Consider the following 16,166-nt stretch of genomic DNA (forward strand, 5'->3'; position numbering starts at 1 on the left):
ATTTCCCGGGGCGGCGGGCGCGGTGAGGGCGCAGCCGGAAGGTCCCGCGCGGCCCGGCCCTTTCCGTCCCGCGCCGCCATGGTGGGCAAAGCCAAGCGCCCGCGGCTGCACCGCGCCGCCCCCCGGCCCGCCCGGGACCCGCCGCCGCCGCTCCCCGGGCCCGGGCTCGGCCCCGCCGCGGGCGGATGGAGCGCGGCGGCCGGGAAGGTACCGGGGGCGGGGACACGCGGAGCGGCGGCGGGCGGGGGCTGGCAGCGGCCGCCTCGCAGTTGCTTCTCCGCCTTGCCCCTGCAGAAAGGGCCGGTACCCGCACAGCCCCAGCCGCTCTCGGGCTGCTGTGGGTCTGTCCTGGCCGCGGGGTGTCCGTCGGTGGCTCTGTGCCTGCCGCGGCGAGGCGGCGGCTGAGGGGATGGCGCAGGCCGGTCCCTGTGGGCATGGGAGCCCTGGAGCTGCTGCGCCCCGGGCCGTGCCCAGCCTGGGAGCGTGAGGGAGGTGACACGAGGGAGCCGGAGCCGCTCCATGGCAGGCCCAGCGTGCAGTACCGCCGGTGCGGAGCTGCAGCTGTGCCGTGGCAGCACCGTGGTGTCCTCAGGGACACGCCTGTCCCCACAGTGACACGCCTGTCCCCTCAGTGACACGCGTGTCCCAGCGCTGCTGCTGCCCGTGCAGCCGGGGTGCCTGGGCTGCCTTGCCGTGGGGCAACTTGTGTGCAGCAGTGGGGATTGTTACCAGCCCTGGGAGAGGAGGGGAGCCGTGCAGTGCGTTCCTTCAGCTGTTTATGCAGAATTATTTAGGTTATTCTGTTTTCCCCAGCTGTGTTTTGAATACACGGTTCAGGTGCCGCCCCCTCACGGCAAGGACACGACGCCAGTAAATGTTTTTTATGTGCCTGAGCTTTTCTTGTGAGGAGGGAGGAATTGCGTGTGTGAATACAGCTGGGTTTATACCACTGTGAGGTGGATAGTGTTGGGTAAAGTAATAAATTCTAATCCAACCAGAGTAGCTACTGCAGATCTTAGGGAGGCATTGCGTGCTTAAAGCATGATGCTGAAGATTTGGTGAGTTGCTAGTAGTAAGTGAATCTGCTTAATGTCCATTGATTTAGGCTTTAATCCCCTAATCTTCTCATTTGTTGCTTATCTATATTGTGCTGTACCTGTAATAAACCTGTCCTTTCCTAAGGATGCTGTTCCCAGCCCTTCTGGAAGTGAATGCACTTGAGTGAGGCAAGGTTGAGTTGAGGCAGGAAGCTTTTAGGAACAGAACAGTCCAAAATGAGACTTTGGGAAACTTCCTTCTGTGTGGAAGAGCTGGGGGGTAGGACAGTAGGGTGCCTTTGTGCCTTTGCCTGCTCAAGAGAGACACCTGCTCACTACCACTCTGTTCCCATCTGGATGGTGCTAGGTTTGGTTTTTAAATTTTTTAAACAAGTTTTGCCTGGTAGTGTGTGTACTGATTCCTGCTTTATGTTTCTTTTGCATAAGGACTGGGACTTCTCATCCTCTGGTGTATTTTCTGGGCTGAAGATTGACCCTGATACCCTAGTAAAGAAGCTTGACTTGGACTCCAGAAGCATCGTCTCCTCCAGAACAGGTTTGTTGTATTTTGAACGAGTGCTGCTTTAGGTTGGGAGCAAAGACACTGGGGACTGTATTTGCAGTGGCTTTTAGTGGCTGCCCCAGGAAGCTTAGAGAGCTATAATGCAAACATTGCTTCCTGTGTTCCTCTGAATGTTTTTAGGAGAGGTTTGTTTTTGTTTGGGTTTCTGCATGGATGTGCTCAGTGATCCCCAGGCGGGGGACTAGCTTCAGGCAGTCTGTGGGATATCCTGGTGCAGCCAAAACCCTGCCAGGGCTGAGAGCACAGCAGAGCCAGGGTTTTAACCTCATCTCTGGGCTTGCTTTGTGGCTGCTTTTGCCTAACTAACCAACAGCAGAGCATAGTTACTTTATTGAGATGAAAGGCTTCACCTGGAACAGCTGTTTTGATGTGTCAGAGCCAAAGGGCTGCAGTCCTGTAGGAAGCCAGTCCACTGCAGTGCTGGGGCTTGAGGGCTGTTGGCTGTGGTTGCCAACAAGAGAGGACACCTCTCTCTACAGTTTTTTCCTCCTAGTTTTCCTCAGTTTGTCAGTGAGCAGCTGCCATTGGTAAGCCAGTACTTTGTCAGCAGGTTCTCATTGTGTGCCAGCAGTGCTTCACTCACAGCAGCCTGACTGCAGCAAATTTTCTGTCTTTTGCTGTTTTGGGGTCTGTGGCTTGAGGATTCCTGGGCAGGAGAATCTTGACTCACAGGGAGTATGGAAAGTTAGAGGGGGCAGAGGGAGGGCACGATAGAGCCCTTTGATTTCCAGTCTCACAAGAAGGAAATGCTCTTTTTGAATGCTCACTGTGAGACAGAGCTTTGTATCTGAAAGCAGTTTTCACTTCTAAATGTCTGCAAGGTCTCAAAAAATGTCCCTGAAACCTGAATCCCAACCCCCCACACACTGTATGTAAATGTTTAAAAAATCTCAGAAGGAAAAACTCCTGGACAGAGCCTGATAGCACAGCAAGCTGTCCTGATGCAGAAAATGCATGTGACCCCCAAATACCTTCTTTGCAAACTAAATTAATTAATTATTTTCTTCATGTGGATAAATACTACAGTGACTTTATTTTCCTCTCCAGGGCTATAAACAAATCAATCACACAAAGGCAAGTGGTTGCCTGAGCTGCCCATCAGTGACATTTGGGCACAGAGTGAGGGTGTGGGGAGGTTGTGTGAGGACACATTTGCCAGCTCTCTGCACAGAAACCTTGGCAAAACATATTGTTCTTGAAACAGTGGGCTCATTGTTGGTAACTCTGCAGGGAAAAGGACACGTATGCATCTGTGTGTGCACGTTGCCATCTCTTTAATGAAATCACCCAGCACGTTGTTGGGGGCTGGCAGCCTGCAGTGCCAGCCTTCCCTTGCAGGCTCCGTGTCTGGGCTATAAATAGAGCCGTGCTGCTGGTCCCCGTGCAGTGCTGCTGATGCAGATGTGCAGTGCCTGGCTGCCTCTCCCGGGGCTGCCTGCTGCCTCCCTGCACACAGCCGTGCTGACCCCGCTGCTTTCCGGAGGAGCAGCTAAAAATAACTCTTCATCTGGGGGCTCTGAACTGCAATTCAGCCAGGCAAAATGTGATTTGGGTGGTTTTTTTTGCATCTTTCTAACCTGCTGTGCCCTTTCTTGTTGTTGCACTCTGGAGCCATGTAGAGGTTTTTTCGTTGTGGAAATCAGTTCATTTTTTTTATGTTAATTCAGTGAACTGTAACTAGGCTGTGCATACAATGGCAGACACTGTAGAGTTAGAAAAGAGATTCTAGGCAGACGTGCCTTGTCTCCTGGCATCTTTGGTCAGCTCAGAGCCTGTTCTGCAGGAAGTTCAACATGACTCTAACCCTCCCTCCACCTCTTTCTCCCTCTCCCCCTCAGCCTAGTGCACAGGGCAGGAGGGTAGGATTCTCCTACACATTGCTATTTTAAGATTTAATAACAAGACAAAAGCGTGCTTCCCTCCCACTTGCTTTTCAAGCTCTGAGAAGGTCAAGTTGGCAGACTGTAGGTGGGCTCACTATCTCCTGTGCTTTTCACAGCTGCAGAAGATTTATTTTTTTTCTGCCAAGGCTGCTGTGTGGCAGTTGGGAAAACAGGTATTTGTCCTATGTGTGTGTATATCTGACATTATCCAAGATCTATTCACATTGTCCAAGATTGCTGGTATCTGTGTTTTGTGCTTTGATTTGGCCTTAAGCTGTGACTCTCTTCCAAGTAAAACCTGGTCTGAGGAAGATCTTGGATTTAGATTTTAGAAGATGTCAGCTTGGAGCTCGACTGTAGTCAAAAAAGCCAATTGGATGTTGGGAGGTAGGAGGAAAAGAGAACATGGAGAGCATTGTTATGCTCTAAATAAACCCATGGTGTAGGCAGCTCTTTGATGCTATGTGTACCACCACAGGGGCTAACTAACCAACAGCAGAGCTGGTTACTTTATTGGGATTAAAGGCTTCACCTGGAACAGTTGTTTTGATGTGTCAGAGCCAAAGGGCTGCATTCCTGTAGGAAATCAGGCCTCTGCTGTGCTGGGGCCTGAGGGCTGTTGCCTGCAGTTGCCAACAAGAGAGGACACCTCTCTCTTTTCCTTATGGTTTTCCTCAATTTGTCAGTGAGCAGCTTTTGCTGCTCTTTTAGCTGTGGTAGTTTTTGAGGGAACAGGGAGGAACATGACGTTTAAATTGGAAAGTTCAGAGTCTCTAGCTGGGTTATCCCAGTTAACAGGAGTGCTTGTGCGTGCTGGGGCTGAAAGGAGTGAGGCCCCTTTTTGTGGGAGGATAAACTGGTGGTGTTGGTTCTTGTTGGCTGAAGGCCTTGTTTCTCAGAGGCTTTCTGAGGATTGTTGGTACATCTGGTTGAGGCAGGGTGCCCTGTGGAAGTGCCTGCTACTAATGGTAGTGGTCTGTTGCTTCCTTTAGAGACAAGGCTGATTCAGTGTGCTTGTGATTAGTGTGAGGTACCAGCACAGGCTGTTCTGGCATCAGTAATCCTTGTGGCAGGAGAAGGAGAGGGTGGAACTGTAATGAAAAATGTCACCAAAATGGAATTCATTGTAGGTGAGCCTTGCGTTATGCGATATAAAAAGCCAGTGGTCTAAAAAGGAAAGTATTTTAATATGGTAGCTCTGAGCTGTGTCGTGCTGTGAAGCAGACCTGCTGCCACTGCTTTCCCCTGCTCTGCTTTTTGTCTTTAATCATTAGCTCAGCTTAACACCAGCTTCCAGATGATTTCCACACGTGTGTAGGTAACAGAAGGCAGTGCCATCCCTGGGAATGCTGGAGTTCAGTCTGTGAGTTACTCTGTGCTCAGTGATTGCTTCCTGTCAGTGCAGTTTACTTAGCCACTGACGTAATGTAAACCAAAGGCTTTGCCGTAATCTAATCCATGCAGGGACCTCTGTGGCTCGAGTGAGAGGATAAATCTCATTTGGGTGAGCCTCTGTAGCGTGGGAATTAAATGTTTCCTACCAAGTCAAAAATAATGGCCTGTCATATCGGGGGTGCTGCTGCTCATTTTTTCTTGTTTTCTTTAGCTTTCCCTTGTCAGTGTTTGCCCCTTGAAGTAAGAGCCTATTCAAGCTTGGCTCTGGCTGAGCAAAGCCAGAGCAAAGCCTGTGAATGTCTCTGTTTGGAGTGGATGATGAATCAGTTGTGGAATGATATGAACAACTGGATTGGTAGCTTCCTGCTTTATTTTCAGCTACTCCAGAAGGGAACAGTGACAAGGCTGTATTGTTGAGAAAACAAAAGTGCAACAACAGCAAGTTCATAATTGTTTGCAAAACCTGCTGCAAAATCATGCTGATTTTTGAGGTTGGATTGGACATAAAGAAAGACTTCTCATTTTACAGTGAGGGTGATGAGGCCCTGGCACAGGATGCCCAGAGAAGCTGTGGCTGCCCCATCCCTGGAAGTGTTCAAGGCCAGGTTGGATGGGGCTTGGATGGAGCAACCTGAGATAATGACACGTGAAAGAGGGGGTTTAAATAATGCTCTCTGCAGGTTTCTTCCAACCCAGGGCACTCTGTGGGTCTGTGATTCTATAGCAGGGTGTGAAGCATAGAGGGAGGTGGGTCATGAGCAGAGGTTGTGCTCTGAAGTCCAGGACTGTCTTGCAGCACGAGAGCCACTGTCAGTGGCACACGGGGGTGTAGAGGAGGGAAATAGCTGAGCATCTGACAAAGAAAGAATTCCCTTCTCCTCCTGAAGAAATGTGGAGATAGGAGATGATAAAATTAGACTAAGCAGGAATTCTCAGACAGCAGTCAATTTCTGGGGTCTGCAGGCTGTGTACAGCCTTGCTTTGCTCCTTTCTGAGGTTTTCTGTGAGTTTCTTTTGATACCAAGCCTCTGTTTGCAAAGTCACTGACAGATTCCTTCTGTTTTGCACCTCAGCTTCTGCTCTGGAGTTCCAGATCTGCTGGGTCTGTCACCTTATCTGCTTCTGCTTGGGCTCTGCACCCACTTGTCCAATTCTGTTCTCCTTTTATAGCCTCCAAGAGAAGCAGAAAAGCTGTGGTTGGTTGCTCCTGCATTAGCTTCATGCAATACAATTTCCTGTCCAGTTTTGAGGGCTTTTTTATGGGTGTTGTACCAGAATGTTACAGAGTCCCTGTAAGACCTCTCCTCTGACAGCATTGCAGTGTCTGTACTCGTGGTTATCCCTGAAGTGGATCCACACCAGTGTGGAAAAATTGCAGCAGTGGCCAAACCCCCATTACTCTTCAGGAGCTCTTGACAGGGTGCCAATCTTTGTGTCCTATAGTTTATTCCTGTCTGTTGATTGGATTTCTGCGTGTTTATAACCTTTAAATATTAAGATTCCTCCTCTTTTGTCCTCATCCCTCATCACCTTTCCTCTGTTTTGATTTGATGGTTTGTTTTTTTTTTTTCCTACTCTTTTGGCATACTGGGGTGTTTAACAATTGAAGGCTTAAAAAAAATTAATCCTGTTTGTTTTAATGAATTTATCTGTTCTGAATATCAGTTCTAAACCTCTGCTGCTTTTTCTTAATGCATGCTTGGGGACTTTCGAAATCTGCTTGTGTTGGTCATTCACATCTCTGGTGTGGAAAGCTGCTGGATCCTCCCAATTCTGCTGCAGTTGCTTTTCTTCAGCTTTTCATTTTGTGCTGGCAGTTGTCAGGCCTGTCTCGTGTTTGTTTTGTGCAGAACGCCTTCCTCAAGCTGTTCCCCACAGTAACACAGCTCAGATGGGATAGGAGGGTGTAAACGGGCTGCTCCTCACGCCGAGGATGGCAGGGAGCGGCTGCAGCACCTCCAACGTGCTGCTGAGAGCTCCCTGGGAAATGCCTGTGTGCTGTGCTAGACCCAAGTGATGAGGTGTTCCTCCTCCATCTGTCTTTGTTATTAGCTGCCCAAGTTTTGGGCTCTGTGAATTTGGGGAGTGGTGAAATGCTGTCCCTGATGCTGGCAGTGATGCCCTTGGTGGTGTAGCTCTGAAACTGTTTAAATGCCTTTGAAAATACCTGATGGGTGTGTGGGTGCTGCCCTGGAAGGAACAGCTGTTTGAGCTGGGAATTCCTGCTTTAGCTCCCCCCTCCCTCCACCCCATACCTTCTGCAATGTGCCTGTGTCCTTTGTGTCACCTGCACAGGTCCAGGATGTGTCCTAGGACTGAATGTGCATGTCTCAGCTCAAAGGGGAACCTTCCCTGCACAAGCTGGTGTTGTTTCAGACATTTAATGTGAAAGTGTTTGAAACCTCCAGTAATGAAATTTGCAAGAAAGGAAAAGTTCCCAGGGAAAGGAGAATGCTGTGTAGGGATTAAACTCTTTACCTCTCCTCCAGACCAAGGCTGGCCACCATGGTAGCTTGATAAAGTGACAGATGGCAGTTTACAATATCTGGTTAAATTACTTTAGGTAGCAAATTACTGTACATTCCTTCTGTCGTGCTGTTCAGCTGAAATTTATTTGGGTTTTTTTGACTGCATCATTAGGACTTGCTTTTATCTTGACAATGCCAGATCACCTTTTAAGGGCAGATTTGGTGTGTGAGAGTTTTCTAACAGGCTGTTAGAAAGCTGCACTGTGTTTGGGAGGAGCTGAGATAGTGGTTTGTCATCTGGGAAGTCTCTCCAGTGAGGTCAGATGACCTCAGTCTGCAGGACACCTCAAACAGATTGTGTAGCTCCCAACAACTCGCCTCAAAAGCCAGAAGGTTTTTCTCTTCCTCTAGTCCAAAGGATTAAAGTCAGTGGGATTTCACTTCAGCAGTCAGACTGAGCAAGTTCTGTATCAGTGGTAAACAGCTGTGGGGTTTGGTTGAAATGGAGAACAGACCTGCTGTGGTTTCTGGGGAACTGTCGAGTTGGGATCCTACTGGAAGCTGAAGACATTGGTGCCTTAAATAATATTTTTTAAAAAAAGGTTAAAAATCCGTGCTGCTTAATGCTGCTCTAACGATTTGTCTGTGCAGTGTGGTGCTGGCTGTGAGAATAGCTGTGGGAAGCTCCACTTTAATTAAAGTAAATGCAATTAATTGAGAAGCAGTAAATGAGCGTCTGAAGCTTGCACTGTTTTCAGTGCTTTTACTTCCCTTCTGCAAACAGAGCTTTTCCATGTTGTGAGTGCCTTCTGCCAGATCACAGGAATCAGTTGTGTTAATATTTATGGAACCAATTAACTTTTTTGTTTTCTTTCCCTCCCTCTAGCTGTGGCTAAGTCTCTGTTCTTAAAATTAACATTAAAAAACCAAAAGACTCCAATTAGCTCGTGGTTGAGCACTACACAAACACAAACATTTTCCAGAGAGCCCAAACCTTCCAAAATGTTCTGCAGCCTGCTCCAGGGGAGGAGGCTGTCAGTGGGAAGAGCTTGAAATGAGTCCTAGCAGTTTGAAGGATGTGTCAGATCGCTCCAGTTTCTTATTATGGTTGGGTTCCTTGGCTGTGCCTGCTGCGTAATGCTCACCAGCAGCACTGGTGGAAGGTACATGCCTGCCCTGGAGCAGCCTTTCCACGCTGCTGGATGGATGGATGGATGGAGAGCAGGATAAGGCTCAGTGAGGGATTGGAGGGAGGGATTCTTTGGAGAAGCTCCTGAGGTGCTCTCTGTGCTTTTGCAAAGCCTTCCTCCAGACTTTGTGAAAGTTGGGTGCTCAGACATGAGCTTTTTTGGTCAAACTTATCAGTGCCTTGTGCCACTGAAGGGCTTGCTGAATTTGAGGCTACGGTGACCCCTTCCTTCCTGGCCAGGAGTGGTGGGGCATGGCAGTTGCATGTCATGCCTTGTCTTGCTCTGTGTGATCACGATTCCTGGGGCTTTAAAAAGGTACTGATCTAGCCTGGTATTCTCCTATGAAATGAGTTTAAAATGGTTGGACATCCTTACACAAAAATAGATCAGCGCTGCTGAGGAGGGTACTGCAGCTGTGGTGTTACAAAAGAGGGTTATGAACTGAAGTCCTTGTCTTTGCTGTACTAATGTTAAAGCTTTAACATAATTAACTTATAAAACTATAAATTCTACAAAGAGAGAGGTGGAATGGCTCTGCACTGGTGCCAAAAGGACCTCCCAGTACAAGTTTCAATAATGCAGACCTCTTGTGGGATGTGAGAGGGATGGCTCAACACTGCAGGAATTGAGAAAGCAAACCTGAAGAGGAGTGAGGAAGCACTTGTGGGAAGGGCAGGTCGATAGCTCTGGAAGTCAGAGCCATTTCCTTGTCATCAGCAGTGGTATGGTGTTGTGTCAAACTGTCAAATGTCTCTCTGAAATATGTGTCCTGGGAGTTTAATAAATACTCTGTTTAGAAAATTGGTGAAGGGTGGATGGCGTGAGAGGTTTCCCTCTTTGGGTTGCCCCTTCTGACTTGTCTTGATATGTTTCTGAGGTGCAGGAATAAGTGAGCCTTCTCCTTGCCCCTCTGGGAAATGCCTAGCTGAAAACCTGCTCTTTTTTTTTCACTTCTATGCTATATAAATCACATTTCTGATTTACTGAGATAAATCTCTGCCCTACTAATGTGGGTCTTACTGAGTTACAGGCTGTGTTACAGGGCAATCTCAAAAGTTCATGTCTGTCATTCAGACCTAGTGAGATCTGTAGTGTTTTCCTATTCTGTGCAAGTTATCATTTTTTTCTGGTCTTTGTGAGCAATTTATGGACTGAGGTTTTCTTTATGCTTGGGTGGAAATGCATGTGGCAGCTGAAGATGTGTTTATCCTCTTCAGCACTTCAGAGTGGCACTGCTGATGCTCATATGTGGCATAACTGGTAATAACATCTAATTTGGGCTTAGGTTTTTAGTCAAGTGGCTTGTAGAAAGGGGTTTTTGTTGTTTTTGGGGTTTTTTTAATGAAGCTTTTAACACAGTAAATCTCAATGTGCATTCTCTGAGCTAAATGTAGGAAACACAGCAATGCAGGGATTAAATGCAGTGGGTACTGGAATATTCTGGGTTGTTTAAAATTATAATTTGGACAGATTTAGATTGAACTAGCAGTGCTGCAAATGTTCTGTAAGGTAAACCACAGAAAATTCTGGAGAAAATCCTGCTGCAGAAGAACAGGCTATCCAAGCAGTTCTTCAGACTAGAAGGGACTGTGAGCTGGAAGGCATGTAGTGATAGTGATAACCAGCTCCGGTGAAATGTGGTGTTTCAGAGAGTCCCAGGCAGGAAATTTGAGGGAAAATGGGGCATACAGACTTATTTCCTGACCCATGTGTGCTGTGCTTGATTGCTAAGAGAACACACAGCAAATCCATAGATCTGCATAAAGAATTTTGGCTTCTATGATCGTGGATGTTTGTGCCTGGTGTGGCTGTGCATGTACATGCTCTGGGCTGATTTCTGTTGCATTTCCTAGCTCCATGGCTTTTTCACTCTGTTTTTCCTTATGTCTATTTTCCTCTCCAAGGTTATTTGTAAATTCAGGTCACTGAGTGTTCTTATGTAACGAGAATGGGCTTCTTTAGCATGGAGAGGACATTCCCAGCTGCAGTGGGTACAGGCTCTGTCTGTACACGCAGCAGTTATTTCACAATGTGGTTTGAGTTGAAATAGCCTGGTGTGCCTGTCGACAGGGAGATGTGGGAAGGCTTTTCCACACTGCAGGAATTCTGTTGTCAGAAATCGCAATTTTAGATTGCTTTGTTCAGTGACACTTCTGCATTTTGCTCAGCAGAGCCTCTGGCTATTTCTTTTGATTCATGCCAGTAATTTGTGGCTGCAGGGCTGGGTTTGGGCAGGGCTGGGCTTATGTGTGCTCCTCTGCAGCTGCAGGTGTGCTTGTTGTTTTAGTGTCTGTACCTGAGTGGGTTTTCATTTATGGAAATAGCATACAGATGTCTAGATACTGTTTATGTGGGAGTTATTATAACTTCTTCATGTATTTCATGTGTTTTCTTCCTCCAAAATAGAGGGCATTGGCCTGTTTACCTGTGTTGGGTGTAAGTGGTAGGGTTTTGGTAACAGGACAGAAGCCAGAGGTGTCACATTCTGAGCACAGCCAGGTCCAAAGAGCTGAAGTTCATCCACTGCAGCCACAGCTGAGCCTGTCAGGCACAATGGTGCTGTGTCTGGGAAAACACAGTTAAGAAGGAGTAGGAAAAAAGTGAGAGAGCCCTATAAAGACCAGGGACAGAAAAGGAGGAATGGAGGTGCTCCAGTCACCAGGATCCCAGTTGGGGGAGTGTGAGGAGGAGGGAGCAGCAGAGAGTGGCTGTAATGCTATTCCCTGGCCCCATGCACTGCTCAAGAGAGCTGGGAATGAAGAAGTCAGAATGAAGGACTGGAGCTGAGAAGGGGATGGGTGGGGGGAAGGTGTTTCAGTGTTTGCTTTTCATTGTCTGACTCTACTTTATTGGCAATACATTACATTAATTTTCCCCCAGTGTGTTTTGCCTGTGATGGTAGTTGCTGAGTGATCTTCCTGTTGTTTACCTCAGCCCACAAACTTCTCATCTTATTTTTCTCCCCTGTTCTTTTGAGGAGGGAGGGAGCAGCTGGGTGGGCAGCTGGCCAAGGTCAGCACACAGCATCACAGTAGCTCAGTAGAAACTGAGATGAAACTCAGTACCAGGTAGATCTTTCCCCGTGGTGGTTCCTTACTGCATTTTTCAAATGAATGTCTTCTGAGCGTTGTGCAGATGCAGAGACCTGAATTCCTTTGCTTTTAATTGAGGCTCACAGGTGTTGAAGCAAGTCATTCTTCCACGTGTCTGTGTGCCTGTAACAAGGTCAGGTGTACCCCTGTAACAGGTCACAGGCCTTTGTGTCCTGAAGGTCAGAACTAGGAACTGCTGCCCTCCCTCTGTTCAGGCAAGGAAAGGGAGCAGAACAGGACAGAGCCATACACTCCAGTCTGAATTCAGGGAAGTACAGAATAGCTCTTGGGCCCATCTAGGTGTTTCTTTTGCCTGTCTTTGCTGTGTAGTAGATGCTGCTCCAGCTGTGTCTGCATTGCTGACAGCTTTGTAGCACAAGAGGACGTACCTGTGGCAGTGCAGAACGGATCTCTTTTGAGAGTGTTCTTTTTCAGATGTTAGATGTGCTCATTAGAGGGCAGCAGAATAACTCTTCCTCTTTCTAGGTCAGGTCTATATTTTTGATTATTTTTCATCTCTGCAGGGCATAGAACAAAATTTTCCAGTTCCTACTTCAGTTTTTCTTGGTGCATTAAGTGTACAAAACAACAATGCTCATATAAAAACCTTAGCGTGTATAAAGAAATATGGAATATTTATAGTAAAAGTTGCTTCTTTGAAGCTTAAGGGGGGTTGCAGGCTCATATGAGAGAGAGCTTCTCTAAGATTAAACCAAAAATGGTCAGCACAATATGTGGAAAAACAGCCAAAAGAATATTTCACAGCTAACTTGTTTTTTGCTCAGCTTAATTCTTATTTGACCTATATGTCCATATGCATCTATGGATTTATTTGCTGCACTCCAGCTGCTACTGCCACCTTTTTCTGCTTGAAGAAAATATTAAAGAACCAGTCTTGCTTCATCCAAAGTAATCTTTAAATGAGATCTGATAGTACACCCCCCACCATCCTCTGGAATGTAAATACTATAAATAATGATGGCACTGTCTTTAAAGGCTAAGTGAGGCTGGGATTTGGAGTCCAGCATCACAATACTTAAAATGCATTATTTATTATGTAACATTCATAGAAGGTGCCTGTGGCACTGACTTTGTAGCCAGGGTGTTTCAGGCTTCTGGAAGAGCTGGGTGCGAGCCCTGGCTGGGAGTGAGCATTTCCCATGCACATCTTACTGCAGATGTTTTGCCTGATGTTGACTTTTGGAAAAGGTAAGCTGGTTCAAGACAGCTGGAATAGCAGGAAATTTTTTGTTTTTTAGGTTTAGCAGCATCAGCCATTGGCTTCCAACAGCTGACTGATTTTGGAAGGTCCTCAGTGGAAACAAAGCTTCATTAACTAATCTTTGCTCCTTGGCCTGACGTGGTGGAGCAGGTGGGAGGATTGGCAGGGGGAGACGCGACACCTTTCTCTCTTACCCACAGTCTGCTGTGTGTTTTGCCATCCTGCAGGCTTCTTCATCTCCCTGTCCTCTACCCAAAGGTGCAAAGGGACAGGTCCCTCAGGAGTTTGTGAGTGCCTTGTGTTCCTCACATGCATGGGGGCTCTACCAAAGCAACATCTACTTGGCTGCTGATGGTTTTGTAACACAATTCTGCCCTGAATTATTTTTAGGGTGGCAATATCCAAACCCAGAAACTGCTGAAATGGAACAACCTTCTTGATACTGTCAAAATGTTGTTCCTGGCACAGTAGCTTGGATCAGTGCTGCCTCCTGGAGAAGTCCAGATTGTGCTTTGCACTCCTGGTTTGGGATCCTCCATGTAGCTGGCATTTCTTCATGTCATGCTGTGACACCTCAGCAAAGTCAGGACTAATAGGAGCTCCTCATCAGGGAAGGAAAGCTGAGCAAAGCCATAGAAATGTGAAGAATGGCTCATAGCTCTTGGCAGCTCTTGGACCATTAGGTAAAATTAATATCCTGTCAGCAGGGTAAAAAGATTAAACTCAGTCTTACACCAAGTGAGAAACATGATGAGTCTGTAGGCGTGTGGATTTAACTCCATTGGACTGTGATCCATATTAGGAAATTAGCAGGCACAGTGCTCATGCCACAGCCTTCTTCATGCAGAGCAACACTCTTCCTGCCAGCATCTTCTGTGCATTGCAGGAAGATTGCTGCCTTCCCTCATACAATCAAAGTCTCTCCTGGGAGCTAACATGGTATTTTTTTGGGGATGTAGGTGGTTTTTTTTGGGTGTGGTGAGCTTAAGTATTGCAGATACTACTAGGTAAGGGGTGTGCAGCTTTTTTGTTCAGGGAGCACTTTCTTTTCAGGAAGGATGCCAGTCCTTGTTGCCCTGTGAGCGTGGGGACACTGAATGAGAGGTGAGGGCATGGATGGGCAGTGTCAGGGTTTGCTGCTGCATTCCCAGACCTGACAAGATCAAGGCAATGCCAAATGTCTGGCAGTTCTGAAAGCTGACAAGGAGTGTCAGAGAAGCACCTACTCATGGTAGTTTGTTCCTTTGCCATCCCCTGTTATTTCTTTCAACATCATGGGTGTTCTCCCCACAGCTCTGTGCTGGCAGCTGCTGATTTCATCTCTGTGTGGGGTGGATGGGGCTGGACCTGTTGATGCTGGTGCAGACAGTGTAAATGAGACTTTATTGTCTGCCTATGCTGCTGGCAGACAAGAGCATCAAGTACAAAGTGGCAGAGCCCTGTCACTTTTTAAAAATTTGGCTTGCTTTAAAATAGATTCTACCGGGAAAACGTCATTCCAAGATGGGGAACCGATGCTGACCTGCAGAGCTGAAATAAAGTAAAGGTGAAGAGGTGATGGGCTGGAGGAAACAAAAAACCAACAAAACAGCTTCTACCTCTTCTAGAGGTGCCCAGACCTTGATTGTCCTTTTTTAAAAGATTTCTTCTGCATTTAAGTGAGCCAAATGGGTATACTGGAGTAGAGAGGCTTGCTCTAAGACCTTTTTTGAAAAACAAGTCTTGTATGAGAATCGTTGTGGGCCAGACAAAGAGCTCCCTGACAGGGGGCAAGCCTAGCTCTGTCAGGAGATGAAGAGTTCTGTGGGAGGTCTGCAATGAGGTGATGGTCCCAGGAGTCTGTTGGGATGGTGCCCTGTGTCCCTGGAGCCAGAGGAGGAGTGGGAGCAGGGTATGGATGTAGGTCTGTCCAGGGGGGAAGATGCTGTTTGAGTGTCTGTGTTATGTAAGATGACAGAGCTGGTGATCCTGTTGGTGCCTCAGGGCTTTTGGGAGCTCTGAATTGCCAGCTGAAGCGGAAGAGCAGTTGAGACAGCACAAAAGCAGCAGCCACCAGAAGTGGCAGTGGCAGCCAGAAGAGATGTGAAGCGGTGTTTGGACCAGTTCCACTTACAGAGCAGTCTGTGCTCCCAGGAGGAGGGAAGGAGACCTGACATGCTTGGGCACCACCTGCAATGAGTGTTTTCATGGGCTAGGCTTGTTGAACTGTTTAATCAACATCGCCACCATGAAAAAAACCCCATCAGAACTGGTAGTTCACTGTGTCATGTTTGAATGCTACAGCTATTAAGACCTTTTCAAGGTTCAAGTGCCATTATGATCACACAGAGGCTTTGTGCAGACATAGGATCTCCTTGATCTGTCCTTTAGGGGCTTCTGCCTGGCAGCTTCAGTCTTGACCCTGTGGTGAAACAGTTCCTTATTGATGGTACTCAGTTGTACAGTGGTGTGGTAAAAAAAAACCTTGTTTCTGGTCTAGACAGAAACCCTCTGAGCAGGGAAGGCTGTGCTCCTGTGGGGCAGGAGGGGGTGCCTGGGTTCAGCAGATGCTAAGCTGCAATAGATGCTGAGAGTGGGCTTGAGTTCCATTTCCACCTCAATCACAGATCAGAAGAGCAAGGGTATTATGCCTTGTACCTCTTCAGGTGGTTATTTTTCCAACTTATTCTTCAAATGCTTCTCAGTTTTGAAATATGCTGTGTGTGCCCCTAAAAAGGGAAATAATGGGGAGTGTTCTGCATTGCCAATCCTCCGTGTCAGGTGTTGCCCAACTGAGCTGGGGGTTGCAGATCAAATATATTCCTGGCACAAGTTATTTGGGAAGCTTTCCTGGGTATTCTCACCCTCCTTACTTTAGTATTTTAGTCCTCTGCGTGTGCAGCAGTTTATAAAGCCACTTAAGATGCAAGTGGTGTTTGGACTGACTGATCAGAATGTGACAGCATCGAGCTAATAATTCTTAAATGATATAAATTATGAAAGTCTGCTGGCGTTATACTGGTTTAGTTGTGGTGCTCTTTTCTGTGTCTAAATCTAAAATTACTTTGTATATATTGCCTAAACAGACTATTGGGTAAAAGAAATGAGTATGATTATATTTTATATGTGTCTGCTCAGTGGTAGAAGATGTGGCTGGACTTGGTGTTTCCTCAGTGCTCCCAAAGTGCAGGTGTGTGGGTTTCCTGGAGTGGGGGAGCTCTGACAGCTGCAGATGGTGGGATTAACTCCTTGACGTATGGTTGTGCAATAGATAGGGCAGCCTGGGGAGGGGACCACACTACGCTAATCTGCCACAC

General features: G+C 47.2%; 1 protein-coding gene across 2 annotated transcripts in view; it reads left to right on the forward strand.

Moving 5' to 3' along the window:
• The first annotated feature begins 47 nt into the window (after positions 1-47).
• Positions 48-16,166, forward strand: part of SLX9 (SLX9 ribosome biogenesis factor) — a 39,700-nt gene continuing 23,581 nt past the window's right edge. Inside the window, exons 1-2 of one of the 2 annotated variants that reach the window (XM_064433763.1) lie at positions 48-207; positions 1,485-1,593. In XM_064433763.1, the coding sequence (XP_064289833.1) occupies positions 79-207; positions 1,485-1,593 (238 nt within the window). In that variant the 5' untranslated portion in view covers positions 48-78. Of the gene's footprint in view, positions 208-1,196; positions 1,227-1,484; positions 1,594-16,166 lie in introns of those variants that run through there. The other variant, XM_064433765.1, reaches the window with a different exon arrangement.

This window comes from Passer domesticus, chromosome 10, assembly GCF_036417665.1.
Source record: "Passer domesticus isolate bPasDom1 chromosome 10, bPasDom1.hap1, whole genome shotgun sequence".
Classification (NCBI taxonomy): Eukaryota; Metazoa; Chordata; class Aves; order Passeriformes; family Passeridae; genus Passer; species Passer domesticus.